Here is a 14,359-nt window from a genome sequence, read left to right as displayed (position 1 = left end):
TATGATTATTATAATACAGAACCTCTGGGGATTCTTTCTGTTCTCCCCTGGCCCTAATGCCTCCAACACTGCTTAAGGATTTGGGTGGAATTACTTGGAGGGGAGACAAAGTGCATTTTGATCAAACTTGTGCATTGTTGATGCAACAACACGGGATTTTTCCCATGCTGAGAAAAAGCTTTTCAACATCATTTGCTCATCATCATTGCTACTTGGATTTCAATCTGAGGTATCCAAAAAAGATTAAGTCTTGACATCTGATGTACCCAAAATGGATGACTTTATTCTTGAGAGTAAAACATACAAACAATTAAGTACAATTCTGATGATAATTAGTAATCATATACATGTTCATCAGGAGTTAAGTGTTGATTACTTGATGCCTAAGTGCAGTTATCTTAGCTGGTTATAGTTGTCAGCCCCCCTAATAAAATGTTAAAATCAGACTTGCAGGAAAGAATCCAGACTGACTGAAAGAATAAAAAGCCATGGGTTGAAACTGTTAAGCAGATCAGTCTGTTGTATATTTTAACCAAGTGCTGAAGGCGTCTGGTACAAAATAACCGTCCACGCCGTCCAAGGTGACACAGGGAACAACTGTCCTCACTTGTGACTGTAGAGAGGGTTCAAAAGCACACTTTTTACAAATGTGGATATTCTTTGTACTTTTCACAAGGGAATGTGGTGATCTGGTTTGCTTCAAAATGACAATGAGAACAGGCTAAGAGCTAAGCTGTCGCTTAAAGAGTCACCAGTAACGGCCTGACCACTCTCTTGAAAAAAGATAAAAACCTTTCCAACACAGTCAGAGGAAACATAATACGTCTAAAAGTAAAATCGGAACAGGCACTTGGGACGTGCATCAAGAAAATGAACGAGGAAGTACTTTAAGGCACTGCAAAGATCAAGTAAAACGGCTGTCTGTTATACAAACAGAATTAAATCTTGAGTGTTCAGTAACTCTGAAATGTACAAATCTTTACAATTTGTGAATTAAATGAACACTCAGGAATTTACTGTGTATAACCTTCAGTCCACACAATTGCTGGCTCTTTTGTAGGTAAATAAAACGACATGTGCCGGGAGAAAGAGTCAAATCTTCCATCAGGCAAACAAACGATAGGAAATTAAAATGCGGACTCAAGATCTTATGGAAGGAGGAAATGACATCAGTGTCATAAAGAAACACCACTGATCATGTTCATTCTTAAGATATTGTAGATCTTTAAACAGCAAAGCACTTCAAACACTGATTCTCTGCTCCCTCGAAACAAGAATCCTCAACACAACACCAGAGGCACATCTGGAGCCCGGATGACTAAAAATGCATCCACGCATGGCTAACATGTTACTAGCCGACTGCTGCCAAACCAGCAAGCTACTTTTATTTATCAACACTATAAAACGGACAATCTCAAATATTCCAGCAAAGTGACGAAATTCGGATCTAATGTGCAAAAGGATCCCACAGCAGTGTTATCCGTCTTATATCTAATAAAACAGGCCCAGAATACCATCTACTTGGCGTTCTGACAACAGCTAATGCCAAGATCCAGAGCATGTTTACAAAAAGGAAACCACATGCCAGGATCAACACATGAGCAATATCTGTCCGGATACATTTGTTGCTGTTGTAAAAGCTGTCTGTTGGTGGGGGGAACAGCACTGCTATGTTTCTATCAAACTTACATGAGCTACTACTCTAAATGTTCATAATTAGTTTGCAAGGGAAAAGAGACTTCATAAACATCATTCACGATACATTCATTCCATTGGAAGTGGTGTCAACAGTATACTTATTGGCTCAGCAGTACACTGTTTACATTCTAAGTGAACTCAATGCTAACAAAAATGTGATTGTGTGTCCATTTGGTGCAAAAATGATTTCACCCTAACATTAAATGTACAATGCATGCAAATCTCTGCTAGCCATCACACACTGCTGTTGATTCCTAGGTTTGATGCAGAGGATGCCGACAGTTACCATAGCTACCAGCAGGTGTCACCACGGCACAAACTTAAAAAGGGCAGTGGTTACACTGGTATGTCCTATTTGTAAATTCTGCCCTTAGAGAACACTAAATCAGGCCAAGTATCAAATAAATGTTTACCCTGAGATCACAGTGGTGTTAGAGTAATCAACTGTTTACATAATCTCACACATCTTCACAGAACAATGACTACTACGCATCTATAATCAATGTCTAAACTGCATAAGACAATGTTAAAGTGAATGTAATTATTACGTTATTTTTATGATTTTATTATTATTTTGAAGTGCACTGTTTAAATGCAGATCATTTTCCCACTAAACCTACGTCTTAGCTTTGTGCCAAATTGTGAGAAATGATTTTACAAAACAGGAATAACTTTTAATTTGTAATCTAATGAAAATGACTTTTGTCCTGTACAATGCACGATACATCCTGCATTTCATATCATTTGATTGACGTTATACCAAGATGGAATTCATGTGTGTGAAATTGGAAGTTAATAAATTTCAACTTGAAAATAGCTTCAAAATACCAGATGAGCAACATCTCCTTCAGAGAATCGCATACTAAATACAAAGGCACAAGGAGGAGATATGGCAAAACTACAGCAATTTTAAGTTCTGTAGAGATACAAAAAATATATATGTTTTAAGAAATATAAAGCTGCTGTAACACCCGCAAAATATTTTTGGACAGCTGTGTCCCACACTCAAGTCAATCACAGACTTGTGCACTGTATGTAGGCCGACTACTGTGTTCAAGGCAGTCAAAATGACAAAGATAGGCAACACTATGTCATTCAAGAATCAAGAGTGATGTAAGCACACCACAACCTCCCCAATGCAGGTGCAATAGACTCCAGGTCGAACCCATCATCAAATTCTTTATCCTAGCCACAGAACGCCGACTAATTTTCTTCCATTTTTCATTCTTCAAAGGACTGACTACTCGACATAAGAAATGACAGCATGGAATTATTACTAATGTATTATTATTATTAGTGGACGATAACACACCGGCACCAATGAGGCTACAGAGTGACATGACCGCTAGCTTATTACTTAGTTCCTTACTTGTATAATAACTTGCAATACCTTACTTGCATTATACCACGTATGATATGCTGTATGTTGGACATTGTTGGCCTAGGCAGAGTCTGCCACGCCAACATTACACTGCACATACATGTATGATATGAGCATGTAACAGATACGATCTTACAGTAGCAAACATATCAATGTACTGTACTCCTATTTGTTAATACCGAGTATGTGATTGCTGATGAGGATTTTTATATTCGTTTTATTTGCTAAAAGTCCTCTGCATTTTCAGCTGCAGATGTTTAAACTACACAAACCTCACGTTCCATCTATTAATCCAGCGCTTCAAGAATCTGTACATAGCTTCCACTGATACTTAAACAATCCTGAGTGGGTGGGGTTTTAAGTGCTGCGTTTGTTTTGCTGTTTGACGGACATTTTCCTACACCCGACATAATCTACTTAGTGTGGTTGATCAACTCTACATTTTAATATGAGGGGATCCAGGGGGGTCTGCGAGAGCCAGCGCCTGTAGGTTGTGGCATTGAAGGAGGAAACCCTCTATTCCACTGCCCCCCGTCAGGGGGTTACTATAAAAGAGGTTCTGCTCAGGTGGGAGGCCGCTGTCCGAGCCCCAGTCGGAATCAGAGTCCGAGCTGCCATTGTCGGAGCCCTCGGTGGCTGTGGGCGGGTAGCTGAGCTGCTCCAGTTGCTCCACCAGGTCACTAAACTGGACAGCAGAGCTGGTATCCGAGCGCACAGAGTACGCTGGGAAGTTGACCATGGAGCTGGCCTCGGACGGGTTGTCAGAACCCGGCAGGCGAAGCGAAGAGGAGTCGGGGCCCCCGTAGCCCACCGACAGAGACTCCCCTGCGGAGCTCAGCCCCAGGTTGTCCAGAGAGCTGCACTCCGAGCGGTTATTCACCAGCGAGCTGGTCTCGGATCGAGCGGCGACGCCGTCCAAAAAGGGGTTGGCGTTGCCGTTCAGGTCTTCGAGGCCCAGGCTATAGATCCTGTTTTTGTCAAGGTCGGCTTCATCCGTGTAACCGAACCGATCGGCTTTGCCGTCTCGCCCGAACGCGTAGGCCTCGGCCCCACCGCCATAGAAAGAAATCTCGGCGGGGTCGTCGTCTATGAACTCCTCGGTTACCTGCAGCGGTGAGCTGGCCATGGAGAACATGGGATTCTGCTTGGCGCGCAACAGCTCCGCCTCAAATGCCTCGGGTGTCAGAGCCCCACCCTTCCTCTTCCCCCCTACCCCGATGACCCCGCACCCTGTTCCCCTTCTCCCGCCTCGCTCGCTATCCTCATTGCCATTTTGAAAGGGCTGTGGTATGGAAGTGCTACTCTCTACACACACAAACAAGGGGCGGCTGCAGTCTCCTGCTGCCTGATTGCTAGGGGCACCTTGAAAAGAGAAGTGGGACGGAGAAGCCGCCTTGACGGTTTCTTCCCTCGGAGGGCTGGGGGGTCTGGTGTCTTGCGGATGGGACTGAAGTTGCTGCTGCGGAGGTGCTGGAGATTGGCTCAGTAAGGACAGGGGCTGTGGCTGAGGTTGCAACTCCATCCGTGGGAGAGTGTTGTGTGGAGAGTAGAAGGACATGGTGGAGGAGGCAGGGGATCCTGGGGACCGGAGGCTGTCATTAAATGACAAGCTCTGAAACAATGCAACAAGGACAAGAGAAATGGGGTGGGGGGGGGGGGGTAGAGAGATACAGAAGAGGGAAAAGCAATTGGAGAGATAAAAGTTCCATTAGTTTTTCCATGACAATGTAATTCACCATTTCACCATTGACCCATCAGAATAACTCCATCGACTGACCTGTTTTGGCACGTCTGTGGCCATGGAGCGACCAGACATTCGAATCTTACTGTTCCTCCTGAAAAGGAAAAAGCACCACATCAGGCTTTTAAAATTTAGAAATATTCCTCAATGCTTGTTAAGAATTGCAGATTTAAGCAAATGCTTGCTGTCTTTTTTTTGTATAGACATGGAAATACGCACCTCTGGTACGGGGTCCTCTTTGCTCCACTGTCTCTGACATATTCCACCAGCTGCTTCTGAGTCCTACCACTGGTGGACAACGGCACAGTTTAGAGTCAAAATACTATATACAAACCACAGCAGCGTGCTGACCACCGGCAAGCGTGCCTAGGGCCCAAAACACACTGGAATGCGGAACGTGAAGTGCATCGCAGTACTGCAGACGCACCACCACACTGAAATCACCACCCGCTAAAGTTTCTCCATTTTGACCTACTTTAGAAATACCCACTTGCTTTTTAATCTAAATATCGGCAATGAGTATTTGTGAACTTGAGTTAAAGTACTGGAGTACTTGCTTTTAAAAATACATCCAAAAGTACATGCTTTTTAAAATACTTAAGTATTCAAAAGCACAAACTACAAAGTACATTTTCTTTTAATATCAATGCATTTCTGTATTAAAATATACATATACATACAATACATTTTCCAAGAAAAATATCAATGGAAGAGGAAATGGCAAATCGCAACATCTTGTGGGCTTGTAGACCTGCTATTCTCACTATATTTGACATAGGGCATCACTATATTTGACATAGGGCATCACTATATTTGACATAGGGCAAGTGGTTAATTCGTATGTATTTTTCCCTTCCTAGAAATGTAGTGGAGTCAAAAGTACAATCTTTGTCTTTGAAATGTAGTGTAGTGGAGTGAGTCTAAAAAAATATATTTAAAAAAAATGGAAATACTTTTAGTTTTTTACTTTGTAAAATTCTCTACAGTACTCTAGTAAATGTACTTCTTTACTGTCCACCACTGAACATACCTGTATCTGAAGGAAGAGCCTCTACTGAAGAGAATAGCTTTGGACTTGGGTTGAGGCTGGTCAAACAGACGGAAGAAGGAGTGGTGCTCCACGCAGTTCTTCCAGAAGATCTTACACTGGTCTCTACTGGCCATCATAAACTCAAGAGTATCCTGATGGGGGCCCTAAAAAAAAAAACGACAGAGCAGAAAAAGAATAAGTTAAAAATAAAATATTCGTCTATTAACTCATTGAGTGCCAATGACGTCTTTTGACGGCCGTTTTCAGTGTGCCATTAGTGCCAATGACGTCTTTTGACGTCACCTATTTATTTATTTATTTTTCAAAATATATATATATTTTTTGTATTTTTTTTTTTTTATCTCAAAGGAACTAGGAGAAAACGATTTTCAAAAAGTTAATTAAAAAGTAAACAGAGAAAAAGAATAAATCAGTACTTACATGAACCTCCGGGTAGAGTTTGATCAGGAAGCGCTTCCTCTTGAAGCTCAGTTTGCGAATCTTCGACCAGTTGAAAGTATTTATTTTCGTATTGCCCTGGAGAACAATTTAAACATTACGTAAGTGGCAAAGAAATTAAATCCCAAAACAATCTGTGTGGGAACATGGTGGTGCGGTTGGATAGCTGTAGCAGTCACCTGGAAAACCATCAGTCCCATATGGGCCACTGCCAGGTTGATTTTGGTGCCCTCGCGGTCGGCTGCTGGGTGGAAGCGGACTCCATACAGCTCCAGTTTACGGGCAATCTCCAGGACTTGGAAGTCGGATTCAGCCGGAGTATGACCACTGAGGAGGACAAGAACATCCCATACATTAATATTTAACCCATTTTGGGGCGGGAACCCCTATTTGTAACTGTACCTTTCGAGACGGGAACCCCTTTTGGGGTTGTTGTTGCTATGTACAGTATATAGCAACATACATTTTTAGTAATATTTGAATAAATATTTGAAGTTTTTCAGAAAAGATTTAGAAGGCGTTTTTAGAATCGGCCTCAGGTCTAAATAGGTTGAATGAACTTTAATTTTTGGCCTACAGTAAATGTCTCCTTTATGTGTTCTTTGGCAAAGTGCAGGTTAATACTGTACGGTTTAAAATGGAGTACACTTTGGTTTTTGTTCCGATACCTGCTCCTATCTGATGGATGTCAGATGTTCTGAGCTGATGCATGCGGTTACATTACACATTCATTTGCAAAATGTCTTGCTTGGGATTTTTGGTATTTACTGGAAGCCGTTTCCCACATAGCTCCCATTCTACAGTACCACACAGCTAATGGCTTGGGATCAACTGACAGGTTACTTCAGGGACTGAAAAACAAAAGGCAGACAGGCATGCAAAACATGCGTGCTTCTTTTCTTAAGTAGATTATATTACCTCCAGTTTCATCCAAAAAGTCTCTTATGTGCAGTACAAGAATATGCTTTTTTTTTGTTCATTAAAAGTCCTATATACAGTATGACGAATAGTGAAAATAATAGTTGTGAGCTTATAGATCTGCTTTTTGATCATTTGTGACAAAGTTAGAAAATGTCTGCCTATAATAACATGCCCAAAATAGGGAAAGTGGTTAAGTACTTTGCTCAAGGAGATCAGTGCTGTCAGCATTCCACCATGTCTTTCTGCATAAGAGCCTGGCAGGGCACATGTTTGAAAGTCTAACTTGTCAAGTCAAAAACACAGCACAACATATGGCCTAATATCGTCATAATCTTTGAGAAGCTGGATGTTGGGAGCCTGGGACTATAAATCCTAATTGTGGAAACAAGTGCCGTTTTCGTCTTTGCCACTCGGGTTCTGGACAGCTGCTGCTTTCAGGCTCTTTTAGGACCTGTAACTACAGTATGCAGTACAGCAGCCATTTTGACTTTCCCAATTTAAAGTACCATACCAGTGTTACTACGTCCATTACATTGTCCACATCAGCCGCATAGTTTCACATAGTTGACCATTTCCCACAAATTTGCTTTATCTTTTAGATGGTTTTGTTTCTGTTCGGTCCATATTCAGTTACAGAATGTACCTGAACTTTTTGTCAACATTAACTGAAACTCACCATCACTAGAAGTCCTCTTCAAGCTAAGCTAATTCAAGTTTGAGATGCAGCACTCCAATTTTAAGAATTCTTTTTCCAGGGGTATAAAAACGTGTTTTATTACTACAGGGTCCCCACACATTTTTAGCAATGAATTTCCAAAACTTTTCCAAAACTTTTCCAGAATATTTAGCCCAATTTCCAGGCCTATATAACAATCATTCAGCGCAATAATGTGTCTCTTACTCCTATGTACAATGCCCAAAGACAGGCAGTGTAGCAAAAATAAAGCATAGAATATAGAATGGTACAATTCCATTCAAAATTTCGTGCAAAATTAGGGCATAGCTCACTGGAATAGACTCATTATGGCATCCGTATGACTTTTTAAAAAAAATAATATTGCCTTGCATTTGCCCCATTTATGAATTTAAAAGTAATGAAGGATGCAAGGATGTTTTAAATTACACTTTTGTTGAAGTTTTTCCTATGTTTTTCCTATTAAGTTTTCAACAAGAGGATACTGTCAGACACGAGGAGGGATGAACATAATTATGTAAAACCAGCCAGCTCTATTCGGGTCCTCTTCTCGCTTTACCCAGTCTTTAAACTTTTCATTTGTAAGCCACAAATTATTAAACAAACATTTCCCTGGCATTGTGGATCATACTACTAGTTCAACAGATATATTTTAACTGCGTTCGTTTATGCTTCACCGACTATTCACATGTTGCTCGCAATTGTTTGTTGGGACAGCAAACACACAACCTGCACGTTGCCAGGTTGGTGTCACGTGACAAACGAACAGCTCTACAAGCTAACTACTCATCACGCTGCAGCATGTTGTGAGCTTGTAGCTCTGTTCTTTTTATTACTTGACACCAACCTGGCACCCTATGCAGTGCAACCTAACAATTGAGACATACATTAGGCTGCCATCACACAGCCCGTTCGGCGAAAAACTACTTATGTTACATATTTCGTGTAATGTTATACATGTTTATGAAAATGTTTTGTGTTAACAAAATCAATAGCCAAAAACAATGCATAGCCAAAAAAAATTCCAGGACCCTTGATAAATTCCAGGACCTTTGATCAATTCCAAACCTTTTCCAGTACTGGATTTTTTTAATTTTTATTTCCAAATATTTCCAGGAATTTCATGACCGTGGGGACCCTGTTACTATTAGAGTAATAATACAGTAATTTTAGATTAAATTAAAATAATAAATAAGCATAGTGATTTTCAAAAGGGTTAATTCGCGACTAAAGTCTTTTGGAGTGTTTTTCCACAACGTTTCACCATGAATGCTAGTGAATGACGTTTAAAAACATAGGCTGAGATTTTAAGTATACACTCCATTATGTACACAACATTTGTTGAAGAACGGGGCAATCTATGCTAATGGTGAGCAGATTAGATTGATATGGCCGTTAAGGTATGACAGTGTCTGTAAACACAGGGAGATGATGATGTACAGATACACGATACTCAACACACAACGTGACCTTAAACCCCCCGCCCACCCCCCCCCCGCCAATAGCCTCTCAAATCTTTCTGGATGACGGCACTGCATTACAACCGAATAACGTTAGGAGGAGTGTATCCTTCCAATCACCACCACCACATTCTAATTTTGTTCATCCGTTAAGCAGTGAAATCTCCTTAGTGCCCGGCCTCCACTGCCCTACTAGCCTTAGGGCTAATAAACAAGTGGCCAGAGCAGGGGATTAGGGGTAGGATGCTAGCAGCCCCCGCACTTCCACTCTGACAGTCAAACAGAGACGGTTTACTCACTTTCAACCTGGTGTATCTATTTTGGGCATATATCATTTATATGTGAAATAGATCTACAAGCTCACAAGCCTTTAGACCTGCCATTTCAGAGATTCTTTTATAGGGCTTAACCACTTGAACCCTATATACTTCGTTGCCCGGGGCCCCCAGGGGTCTATCCATATAGACCCCTACCTCCTATTTTCCCTCTACAGCAAATGTGAGCTTGTAGAGCCACTGAGCCATTTTCGCAGAATTTTCGTCTATTACGACATGCCCAGAATAGGGTGTGGTTCATGTGGTTAACCCATTGAGACCTGAGGCCGATTCTACAAATGCCTTCTAAAATCAGTACTACTCACACTTTCAAGACTTTTCAAAAACCTTCAAAAATAGCAGATGTTGAGCATTATTGAGGACCAATTATATGAAGATAAGGTTGAAAATGGGTGAAGCATTTAACAGAGAAGACCCAATTGTAGAACCACCTACTGTATGCAACAGGTTTGAGAGAGAGAGAGAGAGAGAGAGAGAAAGAGAGAGAGAAAGAGAGAGAGAGAGAGAGAGACACGGGAGGCCAGCGTCGTGTGAACGGAGAAGCTAGTTGTGGGAAAACGCAGCAAGGGCTTTTGTGAAAGGATTAACATTAAAAGCAGGACTCTGAAGAGGTGCCAACAAGCTCTTGGTATGGTTGGTTTGGCTAGTGAGACTGTCATGGTCGCCTCTTTTTAAAGCCTCTGCTTAATGTGTGTGTTTAAATCACATGAAAAGAGCCCCAAGAAGAGCACCATATAACCTGGAAGCAGCAATGTGCACACAGAGACCTCTGTTGTGTTCATTCAACTAACTTTTACTGCGTAGCACTATTGAATTTGACTACATTGAAAGATACCACACTCATCCAATGTTGAGCGGAAAATTCCAGGCAACAGTGGCATTAAATCATAGCGCTCGCTCCAAAAACACAAACCACAGACCCGATATTTGAAGAGGTTACTATGGTGCAATGGCGTGTTGCTCTTACAAAGTGATCGCAGAGTAGACAATAACAGATATCAGGCCTGAAGAGATCAAGGGCTTTGCATGCTTCTCAAAAGAGGGAATTTGTGTCTTGTGTAAATCTCTACGGCCGGGGGAATGTAGGCAGCTTTAAATGGCTCTATTCGTGTTGAACCTGGGTGGGCTGGGTGGTCTTCCAGTGAGGTGCTTTTTCATCCATTACAATGACGGGTGGCTGCTGCACACTCCTGGATGGAGTGTGGATTTCAACAGAGCTCAAAGAGCAATTTGGAAGATCTCCAGGTGAGGGAGGGCTTCACAATTCCAATGCAAAATCCTGCCAGTACTTTCTGCCTTGCTCAGAAAAGGAGTATAATGCGCTTGTTTTTTAGGGCAACAATGTTTGACAAGGTTTTGTTTCTCCAATGACTCAGTGGTTCTCAAACTTTTTTCAAGGACCCCCAAATGAATATGTATTTGTCCACCGAACCCCATCTGAAAATATCTTGTGCCAGGGACACCATACAACATGGTGTTGTTAAAATGTTTCACATTTTCTCAAGCTGTTTTAGAAAATAGCAGATCTACAACCTCACAACTCGTGAGCAATGTATATAGATAGGGGTTAGAGTGGTTACAATTATTTTTGAACACATTTTGCTGGGGACCCCATGGACCCCACCTCAAGTCTCCATTTTTAAAGGCCATTATGCTGCTCCACCTGCACATGAAGCTAATTTAGAAATTATACATTTTCAACTGAAGTGAAGATATGTCATTTTGGTCATAGGAGACCATTATGTGACCATTCCAGTGGTCTGGCATGTTTAACCTGTTCACTATGACTCGCTGTCGACTCGACATAACTGCCGGGCCATTGTACAAAGCACTTACAAAACAACCGCCAGAGTTCTCCCTTTTTTTATGTCAAACGTAGGGCCGATAAACATACCATAAAATGATCTGCTTCTCTGGCTGATAAATTTAACAGAATATAAACAAATTTTGTTTGTAAATCAATCTTTTCATGAGACCATTTTTGGGTCGACTTTTGAAACCAATCCGCGCTTTTAAATGCATTAAAGTGCAATGATAACTTAACTGAATAAATAAATCATTAACAGCGATAGAATTTGTACTGTGTTGGATTACCCATCTCAAGCTAGTTTCAAGTCTCTGCAAGTTGATTTGCATACTGTACCGAAATGAACAGAATCCAATGGCATCCTCAAAAAAGAAGATCAGCAGTAATGTCAAGTAGGGGTGCAACAGTTAATCAAGCTAATCTATTTTATCGATAAAATAAATAACTAGAAAATGTGCTCCTCGGAGCACAAGTCTCCGCCAGCAGACCCGTGCTATTTTAATAGCACGGGTCGTCTTGGTAGAACGGGTCGTCTTGGTAGAATGCGCGTGGTTTTTGGTGTTCTGCAGGGGCGACTGAAAATGTAGTGTCTGCATCTAAAAGATGTTCTTCTTGAAGCAATGTGTCATATGGGAGTCGTCGTAATTGACTGGTTTGTTCAAATGCTTGTCTGTCTTCTTCATCTTCATTGTCTTGAACAGTTTCAGCAGTTGATTGGTGTGTTTGATCTATGTCAGTTTTCTCTAGTGCTACATAATGTATTTGATCAAGGCGGCCAATTGTTACAGTATTAAGACTTCGGCCTTGTTGTGGGATCAATTCAACTCTATAGTCCTCTTCTGTGTTACTGTTGTAGATGAGTATGCTTTCTTAGCTTTGGCCTTCTGCGCCTTTGCTTGACCAATGTTAGGTGTTCTCAGAGGGACACACACACGCACGGACGGGTGATTTGGACTGGAAGGTACTGTTCCAATCAAGACTGATTGATCCTGTCTTACCTCACTTCAAAACACGTAAACGGCTTTTTGAAGTGACACACCTATTTATAGGATTTTATTTCGTCATGCGTCCCTCTAGCCAATCAAAGGCATTGGTGTCAACATATTGACACGTGTCACGTGGAGCTTGACCAATGTTAGCTTGGCTAACAATGTTTGCTCACACACGGCGGGACGAAGCGAAAACATACTCTCCACCTACGGCGGAGACAATTAATTATTTGCGAAAATAATTGATTAATAATCTATCTCTATTTGGGTACGTCAGACGAAAAGTAAAAATCACACCCAGTGTGAAGTGGGCGGTGTGGTCACAGTGGTCATCACAGTGATAGAAGAAGTGATGGAAGAAGTGATGGAAGAAACCATAACTTTAAAAAAACACATCTTTTTTAAAGTTATGGTTTCTTATACAGGGCTATGCACATGTGTCATGTTTCCCTAGCCAATCACAGTCCTGAATAGACTGTGATTGGCCAATCACGGTGCAGGGTTAGGGGGGTACATTTGTGGCCAATCACAGCGCAGGATTTGGTGTGCAAATATCCAAACCTCACATATAGGGGCGGTTTCACCGCCCAAAAAAAAGACACGGTAAATACTACCGATTACTGTATATAAATTAGGCACATGACTGAGAAGACGCAGTGAAGTAACTCACAGGTGTCTGCGGTGGAGCTCCATGATCCTCTCCTGAACCTTCTCCTGATAGGGTAACAACCGGTTCATCTTCAGGAAGTCCCTGTCCACCATGTCGTCATAGTCACCGATCTCCGCTGTGGTTTGCAGGACGAGAGGAGATGGTTAACATTTGTTTAAGAACGGGAACGCATCTGTGTCATTTTTAATTTTTTTGGGCTATTCAAAAATAGCAGATATACAAGCTGGTGCCGCGCTATGAGCTTGTAGATGTGCTATTTTTTTTTTAAATCATGAAAATGTGTGCAAATCTTTGAATATATACATTTTAAAGCAAACAATTCAAATCTTTCCCTCTGGGTTTTTTGAAAAAAAATATGTTGCTATAATCAGTGGTTCTCGAACTTTTTCATGTCAAGGACACCCATAATGATCCGTATTTGGCCGCGGACCCCCCCCCCCCCCCACCCCATCTCAAAATATGTTGTTCCAGGGACACCCCAGAAGCAAAGTTTGAGTTAAAAATATTTGGGGTCGCCCACCCAAAAATGTTCGGCCCACCCATCTGACCACTTAACACGACGGAAGGTTTTCAGAGTATGTTTATTTTAATGATCAATCAATCGAAAGTGTTTCACCATGACATTTATTTTACTGTAATGTTTTATATTGTTGTTATATTATCAATAAAAACCTAGTGTTTTGCCAATTATTTGGGGGACCCTCTTGCAATATCCTCACGGCCCACCAGCGGGACCCGGGCCACAGGTTGGGATTTGCTGTGTTAATCTAGTCAAAACCACACAAACCAGTGCTTAAGGGGATGCAAGTAAACACGAGCCGCAACACGTGAAAAGGGGCGGGGCTTCAATTTGTGGTTCAGAACCATTTTTTCCCACACATTCTGCACTGGCCACAATGTCATGATGTCATATATAGGAAATACACACAATATTTCTTAAAGAGGTTTCTTTGTTCACAACTGTGTCTCTGTCACAGCACCTCGCAACTGGGACCAACCCCACTGGCGGAGAAACATTGTGATACATATCAGGGGTCTTCAACAGGGGGTCCGGGACCCCTAGGTTGTCCTCAAAGAGTTACTACAGGGGGTGCCGCCAAATCTTTGTGTGATTTGATATTTATTTTTACATTAACCGCGTGAACACTAGCATCCCTTTTCTGAGGAGAACTTT

The 14,359-nt window shown here is 41.6% G+C and overlaps 1 protein-coding gene across 1 annotated transcript in view; it reads right to left on the bottom strand.

Annotated features, from left to right (window-relative positions):
• The window catches only part of farp2 (FERM, RhoGEF and pleckstrin domain protein 2), a 47,061-nt gene that overhangs the window by 14,053 nt on the left and 18,649 nt on the right, over positions 1 to 14,359 (bottom strand). The window contains exons 7-13 of the mRNA XM_080429702.1: positions 13,186 to 13,300; positions 6,489 to 6,636; positions 6,292 to 6,387; positions 5,851 to 6,014; positions 5,040 to 5,108; positions 4,857 to 4,914; positions 4,442 to 4,691 (exon numbers count right to left, since the gene is read on the bottom strand). Of these exons, the coding sequence (XP_080285828.1) occupies positions 4,442 to 4,691; positions 4,857 to 4,914; positions 5,040 to 5,108; positions 5,851 to 6,014; positions 6,292 to 6,387; positions 6,489 to 6,636; positions 13,186 to 13,300 (900 nt within the window). The remainder of the gene's footprint in view (positions 1 to 4,441; positions 4,692 to 4,856; positions 4,915 to 5,039; positions 5,109 to 5,850; positions 6,015 to 6,291; positions 6,388 to 6,488; positions 6,637 to 13,185; positions 13,301 to 14,359) is intronic.

The sequence above is a fragment of the Gymnoscopelus braueri genome, assembly GCF_963280865.1.
Source record: "Gymnoscopelus braueri genome assembly, chromosome: 6".
NCBI lineage: Eukaryota > Metazoa > Chordata > Actinopteri > Myctophiformes > Myctophidae > Gymnoscopelus > Gymnoscopelus braueri.
This window is presented reverse-complemented; position numbering and strand designations above follow the sequence as displayed.